This window comes from Ovis canadensis, chromosome 4 (assembly GCF_042477335.2).
Source record: "Ovis canadensis isolate MfBH-ARS-UI-01 breed Bighorn chromosome 4, ARS-UI_OviCan_v2, whole genome shotgun sequence".
Lineage (NCBI taxonomy): Eukaryota > Metazoa > Chordata > Mammalia > Artiodactyla > Bovidae > Ovis > Ovis canadensis.
Genome location: NC_091248.1, coordinates 74,982,958 through 74,995,045, shown reverse-complemented (window position 1 = coordinate 74,995,045; position 12,088 = coordinate 74,982,958). Strand labels below are relative to the sequence as shown.

The 12,088-nt window shown below is 38.5% G+C and overlaps 1 protein-coding gene across 4 annotated transcripts in view; it reads right to left on the bottom strand.

Annotated features, from left to right (window-relative positions):
• The window catches only part of ELMO1 (engulfment and cell motility 1), a 583,367-nt gene that overhangs the window by 372,367 nt on the left and 198,912 nt on the right, over positions 1-12,088 (bottom strand). For all 4 annotated transcript variants that reach the window (XM_069588027.1, XM_069588028.1, XM_069588030.1 and 1 more), the window contains exon 8: positions 3,751-3,850. In XM_069588027.1, the coding sequence (XP_069444128.1) occupies positions 3,751-3,850 (100 nt within the window). The remainder of the gene's footprint in view (positions 1-3,750; positions 3,851-12,088) is intronic.

Sequence of the window (12,088 nt, the reverse complement as noted above, 5' to 3'; positions counted from 1 at the left end):
ACATTATAAACATGTTGTCTTCTGAAAAATACTCAGTCTTTAATTTAAACTGCCAAGACTTGCTAGTCTTTGCTTCCTTGAATCTAATATGATTTTTTGGTTAATTTCAGTGAGCAAAAACCATTTTCATAAGCAGTTAGAAAATTAGATTATTGTCATTCTCTCTAACCACATCACCCATTTAAAGAAAGCTACCTTTGTAATTCCTTTCCATTCATGGCTGAAATTTTACTTGAAATATATTTTAAATATGGTGGCACTGTATTCTTTTTTTTTTTCCTTCAAGTTTTAGAGTTTAGAAAAATACTTCCAAAGCAAATTTCATTTATTCATTTTCACAGAAATGTATTAACGTCTGACTCTATGCCACGCCCTGAGGAGAGAAGCCAGAAGAAAGCCATGGTTCCATCCTGGCTTTCTTGGACTCATGGTCTTGGGAGAGCCAATCAAAAGAACAAAAAATTCACAGGAGAGTGGTAAGTGATGGAACAGGGGCATGTACAAGATTCAAGGAGAATGGAGAGCGGAAGAAATCAGTTAACGCTGCCCCAGTGAGGTCAGGGAGGGCTGAACAAAAGGCAATGCTGTTTCAACAAGTCTGTCCTCTGTCCTTCAGAATCTCTTCTTTCCAACATCTAAAGTGCAGGTGCATGCTGATGCGGGAGGGAGCCCTGAAATGGGGGACCAACGACACCCACTCTCCATACATAACCTCACTCTACCTCCCCAAGCCTCTGTGTCCTCCCCTCCTGACCAGGAACACACACCTACTGCTCTCTTCTGCAAAGGATTGCTACAGGAATCAAGAGATAATGTTGCTGAAAGCACAACCTAATTTCAAGGAATTCACGTTGAGAACAGCATTGTTTTTATAGCAAAAGAGGCTCTAATATCAGAAAAGCAAAGCAATTTGAAAGTAGAAAAGAAAAGCCCACCATAAATTCAGAATGAATTTAAAAATTTTAAGTATAAAAAATGTCCGCAAAACCCAGTATGTTCAAATTTAAAGTTGCCTCCCTAGAACTTTTCTTTTAATTGGAAATATAGTTGAGTTACAGTGTTGTGTTAGTTTTAATACAGCAAAGTCATTCAGGTTTATATGTACATGTATTTACATGCATGTGTGGGTGCTCAATCTCTCAATCGAGTCTAACTGCGATCCCATTGACTATAGACCTCCAGACTTCTCTGTCTGTGGGTTTCTCCAGGCAAGAATACTGGAGGAGGTTGTCATTTCCTTCTCCAGGGGCTCTTCCTGACAGAGGGATTGAACTCTCATCTCCTGCACTGGCAGGAGAATTCTTCACCATTGCCCCACCTGGGAGGTCCGTGTATATATATACAGACATTTTTTTCCCTTTCAGATGCTTTTCCATTAAAGGTTACTAGAAGATATTGAATATAGTTCCTTGCACTATATAGTAAATTCCTATTGTTTTCCTATTTTATATATAGTAGTGTGTATCTGTTAATCCCCTACTCCTACTTTATCCCTCTCCTCTTTCCCCTTTGGTAACCATAAATTTGTTTTCCATCTCTATAAGACTGTTTCTGTTTTGTAAATACATTCATTTGTATTACTTTTTAGATTCTACATGTAATAATATCATATAATATTTGTCTTTTTCTGTCTGACTTCTTCACTTAGTATAATAATCTCTAGGCTCACCCATGTTGCTGCAAATGGTAATATTTCACTCTTTTATGGGTAAGTAATACTCCATTTCTCTAGAACTTTTATCTTGGAAAGACAAAACACAGTAATTTTTTCCTCTGCATTTAAAACCTAATGCTTATATTAATTACCTGCTACCACCAAAGGAGAGTACTTCCTAACACATCTGGATTACCTTGGCTTTCTCTTCTACACTCATTTTTCTCTCTCTCTCTCTCCTTTTCTTTTTTTCTAAGCAATTCATGCCACTGACAAATACAGGCAAAAAGAGGCTTCATCCTTCTTTGTGCGTTTTCTTAAAAGTGAAAAAAGTGAAGTCCCTCAGTTGTGTACAACTCTTTGCGACCCCATGGACACCAGGCTCCTCTGTCCATGAGATTTTCTAGGCAAGAGTACTGGAGTAGGTTGCCATTTCTTTTTCCAGGGAACTTCCCGACCCAGGGATCAAACCCAGGTCTCCCGCATTGTAGACAAATGCTTTACCACCTGAGCCACCAGGGAAGTTCTTACTACTCTTTTTTTTTTTTGGCTTTATGCCCTTATGTAATAAAAAAGGATTCAGAGGTACATCAAGAAGACCTTGGGTTCCCAAACAGTTCTTGCCTGAAATAAATAGACGACAGCATTCAGGTATTCATTCTGTGAGACTTCCATTCCAAACATCCTCATTCGACAGACTAAGGGCTCTCCTATGCTCTTCAGTTTAAGGCAGTAACTCCCTCCAGGTACTGATTAACTTCAAAAGGAAAAGATGTAACTTCAGAGTGGGGAGACCCAGTGGTATCTGCTGGGTCTCAACCACATAATCAAGGTGGCAAAATAACTGGCCAGTATTCTTCAAAACTGTCAGTCATGAAAGACAAGGAAAAACTGAGGAGCGATCATATTGGAAGACACCAAGGAGACATGATAACTAAATGCAGTCTTGAGTCCTTAACCAGAGAAAAATGGTGATATCAATTAATAGTGATAGTCTTGTAGCACTGTTAATTTCCTAGTCTTGATAATACTGTTATTATGCAAAATGTTGTAATTAAGGAAGTTGGTTGAAGGTCATTTGGAACATTTTGTACTTTTTTGGTGCAAATTTTCTATACATTTACCATGATTTCAGAATAAAAGCTCTTAAAAACTCAAGTGACTCAGCCTGGATTTTGTTTTTATTTTCTAGCTTTCACAAAGACTCTCTGAAATTCTTTATTTTAGACCACTCTTCCCAGGAATCTAGACCTATAAGATAAATATATGAATTCCAAATATCTCTTCATTCCCAGTAACAGCAGAAAGAAAGATGCCAATACATTTAGAAACCATTCCACAAATACAAAGAGAGGAAAAATATGTTAACAAATTAATAAGGATGATTCTTGATTTACTACTACGTTTAACAGTTGAAAAGTCAAGGCTACTCATTTTGGTTAGAAGACTGGAAAGAGACTTGTAAATTTGCAGATGTGTTTGTATTACTATTCACCTGCTAGGAATGGTGCAGGGCTCTTCTGCTCTCTCTCCTCACACCAGGTCCACTTTCGCCTGCCCCGTTGCTAGCTTCCTCCTAAGGACAGTGGGAGCCAACTGAACTAGCTGATCCCAGAGATACTTACTACAACAAGATTACGCGTGAGTAGGCTTACTCTGCCTACGAGGCATGGACCCAAGCACCCCTTTTCCTCTTACATTTCTGCTTCAGACCCAGTCATGTAGCAGTCAATATATTTTGCTCTTTCCCTTCTCTGGAACACCTATTTGAGAAGAGAAGGTTTAGGAAAGATACTAGGAACTCTAGTTAGGGCTTAAAAACAATGGAATCCAGAAGAGGGGTTTTAACATGTCACCTTGACTTCCCTCAACTAGGGGTTCTCTTGTACAGCCCTTATGATCCTGCTGGGGAGAAAATGTCATTTTTATATAGAATTTAGGCCCTCAGACCACCATATATATAATACTATCAAAAATCACACTCACCCTTTAACACAAAGAACAGAAGGAAACAACTTTGTGATAAGCTCAAAGCATAGAAAAATATCTGTAAAAAAAAGTAGTGGTTTGAGCTTGGGAAGCACAATCTGAATTACCTTCTTAATGAATGCCACCGAAAACGTATCCCAGGACACTATTCCATGGTCCATCAGTTCCACAAAGGCCGTCAGGGTGAAGGACAGCATGTCTCCAAAGCTGGAAAACACAAGGAGGCGTGAGGGTGATGGGCCCAGGAGTTCAGCACAAGGAGAGATGGGAGTGAGAGAGCTTTAGAAAGATGAATACAAGCAGAACTGTACAAGATCACTGGGATAAGCAGCTGGGCCACAGACAACGTCTTACACATGGGGCTCAGTAGGAAGGAGGCAGGTAGCTTCACAGTGAGAAGCCAGGGCCTCTGGGGGACAGACCTGGATTCACAGTCTCACTCAAGTGAGCTATGTTGCCCCTGAGCGGGTCCCTAAGATTCTCTAAGCCATCATCTTCCCCACTGAAAACTTAAAATCTGTTTCATCACAGGGCTGCTGGTAGAGCACTGAATAAAATGCAGCATATAAGCATTCAGAAAATGATAGCTTAAAAAAGCTCCTCAGCAAACAAATATTAGGAAGAGGGCAACACACTTCTCTTTTATCTCTGGGTATCCAACAGGGAAGGTTATAAATAATTCTATTAAAATATGAGCACTTTGCAAAAGATTCATATGGCCCATATATACCTAGGGGTGTGTGTGTGTGTGTGTGTGTGTGTGTGTGTGTGTGTGTGTGTGTGTGTGTGTGTTTGGTGAGTGCATTTACACACATACACACACTCACAGATACAAACATATATGTAAGTAAGCATATTAATTTCTATGTTACACTGTCCAGCATTTTAACTTTAGTTAACAGGCTTTATAGAATACCTTTCTAGAACATTATAGATAATAATGATTTGCTGGCCATTGACTTGCTGTGATTCAGAAGCTGTAGGAAGTGTCTCATGAATGAGTTAGAAATCTAAACAGATCAGGCAAACTCAGGTAAAAGAATGCCTTCTGTAATAGCTCCACCCACACCCCTTACCAGACAACAATCTGGTTTCTAGTGCTTTCAAAACAACTTTGAGAATCTTTTACAGAAACTCATCTCTACTGTAAATTATCACCATAATAGTATTAACTTAAAACTCTCAAGGTAGGTTTTGTCTCTTCAGGTACATTAAATTACGCCCATCAGAATCTCCATACTGTATACAACCATACTGATTCTTATGCTCAATTTTTTAAAAATAAATTTAGTAGTTCAGATTTTTAATCTGTAGACTCCTATATATCATGATTGCTACTTTACAGAGTTTCATAAAGTGTTTAGATGGAGTCTTCCCATTCATTTTCAATGAACAGAATAGAAAACTGGCTCCTATTGCTTTTAAAACACCTTTGCAGTTCCCCTTCTCCCCAGCCTGGCCTCCATGGAGGACCTTGGAAATCTTGCATCATCTCAGAAGCTGTGATGCTGAAAATAAATCTACAAAAGAGGAAGTGACTCTCAGGCAAGTACTGTGATCCAAATGTACCAGACACCAGAGGGGATGAGATGTGCTAGATGGAAATGGTTCAGTGGGTGGTTTCTGGAGTCAGACAGCAGAGGTGGACAGCTGTAAGTGGACAAGTCACTGACATATTCTGTGCCCCAAGTTTCCTCATTTTTTAAAACAGAGGATGACAATGATGCTGCTAGTGGTGGTGATACTTTGCTCAGAGAATTCCTGGGGAAATAAAAGGAGTTACCACATTTACAGCCCTCTGAGCTGTGTATAACACTTGGAAGGCAGCATATGAATATTAGTTATTATCATTATGCAAAGAGGTATTTTAAAAAGGTACACGAAGCTCATGATTTTCAAATATCTGTCTTCATTGTGACAAGAATTCTCTGTCCTTGGAACCAGAAAAAAAAATGCAAGGAAAGCCAAACGTTTCAAGTCAGACAAAAAAAGCAGCATATATTTTAAAAAGACTTTTCTGAGTCACAGACAAGCAATCCCCATCTTACAGGTTCCCCCTAGGTGGCATCAGAGAATCATGCCCCAAAAAGAAATTCCAAACCAGAAAACTCAAGCTTACTTTAAGAAAACAAAAAAAGTAGATAGTCAGGTGGAAAATGGATTAAAAGGACGAGTAAGAAAGGTTATAGAAAAATTCCAGAATGACTCTTCCTACAACGAGTCATAAGAAAATCTAGATACTAGCTTGCAAAAAGACAATGAAATTTCTTCAGGAAAATAAGAGAGCCAGGAAATAAAATCAATTAGTAAGAGTTATCAACAGATTATTAGATATTAGTATCACTGTGAAAACAGTACATGATTATGTATAGAATTTTTAGTGAACAATATTATGTAATTTATTACTTTGTTGTATTATTAGTGGTAAACAATATTAACTAACTTCCTTTGTGGCTCAGACGGCTTAAAGTATCTGCCTGCAGTTCAATGACTGGGTCAGGAAGAGCCCCTGGAGAAGGACATGGCAACTCACTCCAGTATTCTTGCCCCAAGAATCCCTATGAAGAGAGGAGCCTGGCGGGCTACAGTCCAAGGGGTCACAAAGAGTCGGATGTGACTGAGCAACTAACACACACACACAAACAATATTAACAATTTTTTTACTCAAAAAAAGGAAAAAAAGAAACACTAAGTGATAATGAACCTGGAGTCGGAAATGGCAATACGCTCCAGTATTCTTTCCTGGAAAATTCCATGAACAGTGGAGCCTGGAGGGCTACAGTTCACGGGTTTGCAAACCACGACTAGGCACACACATACATGCACAACTGATAATGAATGGTTTGCATTTCTTTACACCTGGCATGCTGAAAGACCTCAAATGGTAAAAAATGTACATGACATTGGAGGACGGCATTCATAGGTTCCATGGCGTGTAAAAACACTGCCTTGGTATCGTCACTTAAGAGAAATCAATGGAAACAGAAAAAGGAGTAACACATGGCTAGAAACAAACTCTTCTTTATATTCCCTATATCTTGGACTAAAGACAGTATTAGTCTTCATTAACTGCTTTAAAAGCAAAAGATAAATTGTACTTATGCACTCTAATTATCTGAAGACAACATAACTTTGTTCCTCACTCAATGGACTCATAATCCAAATGGCCTCAGTGACATCTTGGGATACTCCCTCTTCCTCAAATGCCCCAGAACTCTGCCTACAGACTCCTCAGACAGGCTCCCAGAACCTGGGGCAAAAGATGCACAAAAAGAGAAACAGTATTGTTTGGTTTCCAAATCTCCAAGCTGCTTTGGGGAACTAGTGTTTAAATCTCCATGGTTGGAACTGGAGCACTGTTTCTGAGACCGCAGCTAGGGCTTTCTGTGCTTGGCAATCACCAGTTAGTATCAATGGTTGAGAAGTGAGAGAAGTTTCTTTACATCACACACCAAGGTGTCCAGAGCAAGGATCACTCTCTTGGTCCAAAAAAGTTTTATATAGATGTTATATTATGTGTGCTCAATCACTCAGGAGTGTCCTACTCTTTGTGACCTTGCCAGGCTCCTCCGTCTGTGGGATTATCCAGGCAAGAATACTGGAGTGGGTTGCTATTTCCTCAATGTATACTTATATACTTATTATCTAATAACACTTTCTATACTTGTGAAAGTGTTAGTCACTCAGTCGTGTCTGACTCTTTGCGATCCCATGAGCTATAGCCTGCTAGGCTTTTCGGTCCATGGACTTCTCCAGGCAAGAATATTGGAGTGGCATGCTGTTCCCTTCTTGAGGGGATCTTCCTGACCCAGAGATCGAACCCATGTCTCTTATATCTCCTGCCCTGGCAGGAGGATTCTTTACTATCTGAGCCACATATATAATTATAAGGGGGCTTTCCCAGTGGCTCAGCTGTAAAAAATCCACTTATAATACAGGAGAGGCAGGAGATGTGTATTCGATCCCTGAGTCAGGATGATCTCCTGGAGGAGGAATTGCAACCCACTCCAGTATTCTTGCTTTGAAAATTCCACAGACAGAGGAGCCTGGTGGGTTAGTGTCCATAGGGTTGCGAAGAGTTGAACACGACCAAACGACTGAGCACACACACACGTAATTATAAACTCTACGGATTAATGTTACTAGACATACATAGGCTATATAATCCTATGTATGTATATGTATCTTATATAATATATAAAATGTTATTAGATATATTTATATGTACACATTATATATGATACAATATATTGTATATATAATGTATATCTTATATACTGTGTACATATAATACATATCTAATAGCATATTTTATCTATTATATGATACATACATATATAATTATATAGAATATGTATATAATATATTGTATTATATATACTATATATGACATATATAATTCATTATAACTGGTTGCTAGATGGCATACTACCTTTCCATGGAAGACGTTTTTCAAACTTCAACTTTAAATCCTCAGTTGCAAGGAAAGGATGGCAGTGCTAAAATGTTATTACCTTCCATATCAAGGGACTCATTCACCTCATCTCAACTGAGGCAGCTACAAAAGCTCTTATTGAACCCTGACACAGATGTTTATTTCCACTGCTAGAGGAGTGATTCAGGTTCCAAAGAGGAAAGGCAAGAGACAAGATCCTGTCTCTGAAATCAGTGCTGGGTGCAGAAGATCAAGGCTAAAAGGATTACCGATATAAAGCAACCACATGGCACATGTGGGGAGCATTTTTATTTGTTTAGTTTATTTGTCTTTTTTATAAAGTGCTAAGCTAGAGATTTTGCAGTACTGGCTGCCACAGATTAAGCTGACTACAAACTTTACATGCTGGTCGAGAGCCATGTCACAGCCAACACACCATGTGTGCTGGAATGATTCAAATAAATGTTTCTCATCAATTCAGTAGAGACCATCTTCTTTCCAAGAAAATTCAGCCAATCTCAAAGCATTTAAATTTTATGCTGTTAGTTTTATCAAATAGTGCTTCCAAATGTTTTCACTGGGTGCCATGCCCAAGAGAGAAGCAGAGAAAAGATGAAAATAAAGACCACTTTTAAAGTTATTAATAAATAATATTGAATATATCCCTAATTGCCAAAGTTAATAACTTTGTTCTACCTTGCCTGTTAAGTTTTTCCAAGTATTTTATTTTTGTGGTAAAACTTATAGACACAGAAATGCATGGATTTCTAAACTGCCCCATTGGACATTGAGAATGTCCTTGAGAATCATAGCATGATATATCAACATACATTCTTTCAGCTCCTTTGTTGAAAATTTAGCTGTGGATCAATGTTAGACTCTTTATTCTATTCTATGGATCTGTCTATCCTTTTATATCAATATCATAGTATGTTAATTACTGACTTTGTAGGAAGTCTTAAAGTCAGTTAATGAAATCTTCCAACTTTATAGATTTTTATGGGTTTTTCAAGATTGTTTTGGCTCTTCTAGGTCCAATGCATTTCCTTTAAGTTTTTAGGGTTGGCTTGTAATTTCTTTTTTAAAAACTGTATTGCATTAAACCTAATTTGGGGAGAATTGCTGTCTTAACAATACTGTGTCTTCCAATCCATAAAATGCTGTATTCTCTACTTATTTAGGTCTTCATTAATTTCTTCCAGCAATATTTTTTATTTTTCAGACAACAGGTATTGATGTCTCCTGTTAAAATTAATTCCTAAGAATTTTATCATTTCTGACATCTGTAAATGGAAATTATAAAATTTCATGTTTCAGTTGTTTGCTATTGAAGTATAAAAATATATCCCTTTTACATACTAATGCTATATTCTGAAACTTTGACAAATTCAGTTATGAGATCAAGCCATTTCTTTGTAGATGCCTTAGGATTTTCTATAGATAGAGTGGTTTTACTTCTTTTTTTTTTTTAATATGAGTAGTTTTAAAAATTTATTTATGTTTGGTTGTGCTCCGTCTTCATTGCTGCACAGCTTTCTCTAGCTGCGGCAAGGAAGGCTGCTCTCTAGTTGTGGTGTGCAGGCTTCTCAATGCAGCAGCTTCTCTTGTTGCAGAGCGCAGGCTCTGCGGCGCATAGCTCTCAGCAGTTTAAGCTCCCGGGCTCTAGAGCACAGGCCCAATAGCTGTGGCACACAGGATTCACTGCTCCTTGGCATGTGGGATCTTCCCAGATCAGGGGTAGAACCCATGTTTCCTGGATTGGCAGGTAGATTCTTTACCATTACCATTAAGCCGCCAGGGAAGCCTCTATTTCTTCCTTTCTGACCTTTTATTTCTATGCTGACTTATTGCTAAGGCTAACAACTATAGTACAATGTTGACTAGAAGTGCAAAAAGTGAATATATTTGCCTTATTCCCAGTTTTTAGTGGGAGGAGTGGGGATTCATCTTCCAACATTAAGTATAATGCTTTTTTTTTTTTTAAGATAGTCTTTATCAGGTTGAGGAAGTTCCCTGTATTCCCAGATTGCTGAGAATACTTATGAATGAGTGTTGGATACTATGAAATGCTTTTTCTGTATCTGTTATCTATTTTCTGTATCTATAAAGGTGGTTTTTCTGTTTAAGTTTTCTCCTTTATGTTTCTAAATCATGGTGACTGATTTTCAGATGTTAAACTTCCGAGATAAATCTTTGTTGCCACAAATCTTCTTTATACCTTGCTTGATTATCTTTGTTCATATGTTTCTGGGGAGTTTTGTACCTTTGTTCATTAGGTGGCCTATAATTTTTATTTCCTAAGTTAGCTTTGTCAGGTTTTGTTATCAGAGTGATACTGGCCTCACAGGCCTCATGAAATGATTGGGAACTTTTCCCCACCACCTCTCTTCTCTGAAACCATATGTGTAGAGTCAGCATTTCTTCTGCATGTGCATAATAAAGCTCACCAGTGTAAGCAGTTTTCACTGTGTAACCCCTCTAACAGTCTGCGTTTATACTGAGCTTCCTACTGGGTTAGCTGGGACAGTCAGATCTACGCCTGCTTCCTCTTTTCTTCTTCCTTTCCCAGGCATCAGCTCGACCTCACTATCTGAAAGGTATTCACAGCCAGCCTCATTTTGTGCCACAAAGTACCACCCATCCTCCAGTAAACCTCTTACTCTCCTTACTCCAGCTCAGCACTAGCTGCTCAGGGGACTAAACTGACACATCAAAACTGACCCACGAGGAAACAAAACATCTGAATACCCTTTGGGGTTCACATACACACATGTACCTTCACACTTCAGTGATCAGTGATATATTTGGGCAGAATTCATATATATTTATGAGAGTTTCATATCCTCTGAGCCTCCTTTCTTTCATGGATTTTCCTTAATTATCTAGTTGCTCTGCCAGCCCCAAATTATGTTGCATGGACAGAGGAGGCATGTACCACCAGTAACATTAAGACTGAGGGTTTGTATCACTCCATGATTCCCGGATGGGTCTTCCCAGGTGGTGCTAGTGGTCAAGAAACCGCCTGTCAACTCAGGAAACATAGGGCATGTGGGGTCAATCTCTGGTTCGGGAAGATGCCCTGGAGGAGGGCATGGGAACCCACTCCAGTATTCTTGCCTGGAGAATCACCAAGGACAGAGGAGCCTAGCAGGCTACAGTCCATAGCAGGCACAGAGTCGGACACGACTGAAGTGACTTTGCACACATGCAGAACGCATGCTACCTGGATGAGCAGGGATCCTCAGGCAAAAAGCTGTAAACACACAAATCTCATCCAGAGCCAGTTTGTTCTCTCAAAGACTGACTTACTTCTTTCTGTCTGTTTCAGATGCTATTTAGTTCCTTAAATACTTGTTTTTAGATGTTTTTCTTTGCAATATTTTGTCTAGAGGTCATGCTTGTTATCTATGGTCCTTAGTCTGATTAGGCTACTTTGCCATTACCAGAACCAGGATCCTGAGCATTGATTTTGTCCATCATAAATAAAAATCATGATTCATACTTGCAATGCCCCTATATACCAAAAGATTAAAACTGCGGACAGATAAATTTTAAGAAATTATTTTGGCTGGAGTCCAAAATTTTACATTAACAAATTGTATGAGGTTATTAGAGAAGAAATAACCAGTTTGAATTCCAATACCACCTCACTTTAACTTCTGCATCAAGGAAATAATGCTAATTTTACTCATCTTGTGTTGTGGATAAAAGTGTGAATTAGAAGTAACAAGTGTAAACATTTAAACATTGAGACAGTGCCCAGGACAGAGTAAATTCTCAACAAAAGATGGATTCTATTGTCTTTAACATTAAGTGTTTCTACTGTATTAAAATATATATCAAAATTAGATTTAACGAGCTTTATCCTAAAAATTCAATGTTTCTGTCTTATTAGAATTTAATGACTGAAGAGTTCCTGCAACTAATACTTTTTCTAGTGGGAGGGGTAAGGGAACATGAAAGCTTAGAGACCACTATTACACTGTTCAGCATTTTCTCTGGAGGCTTAA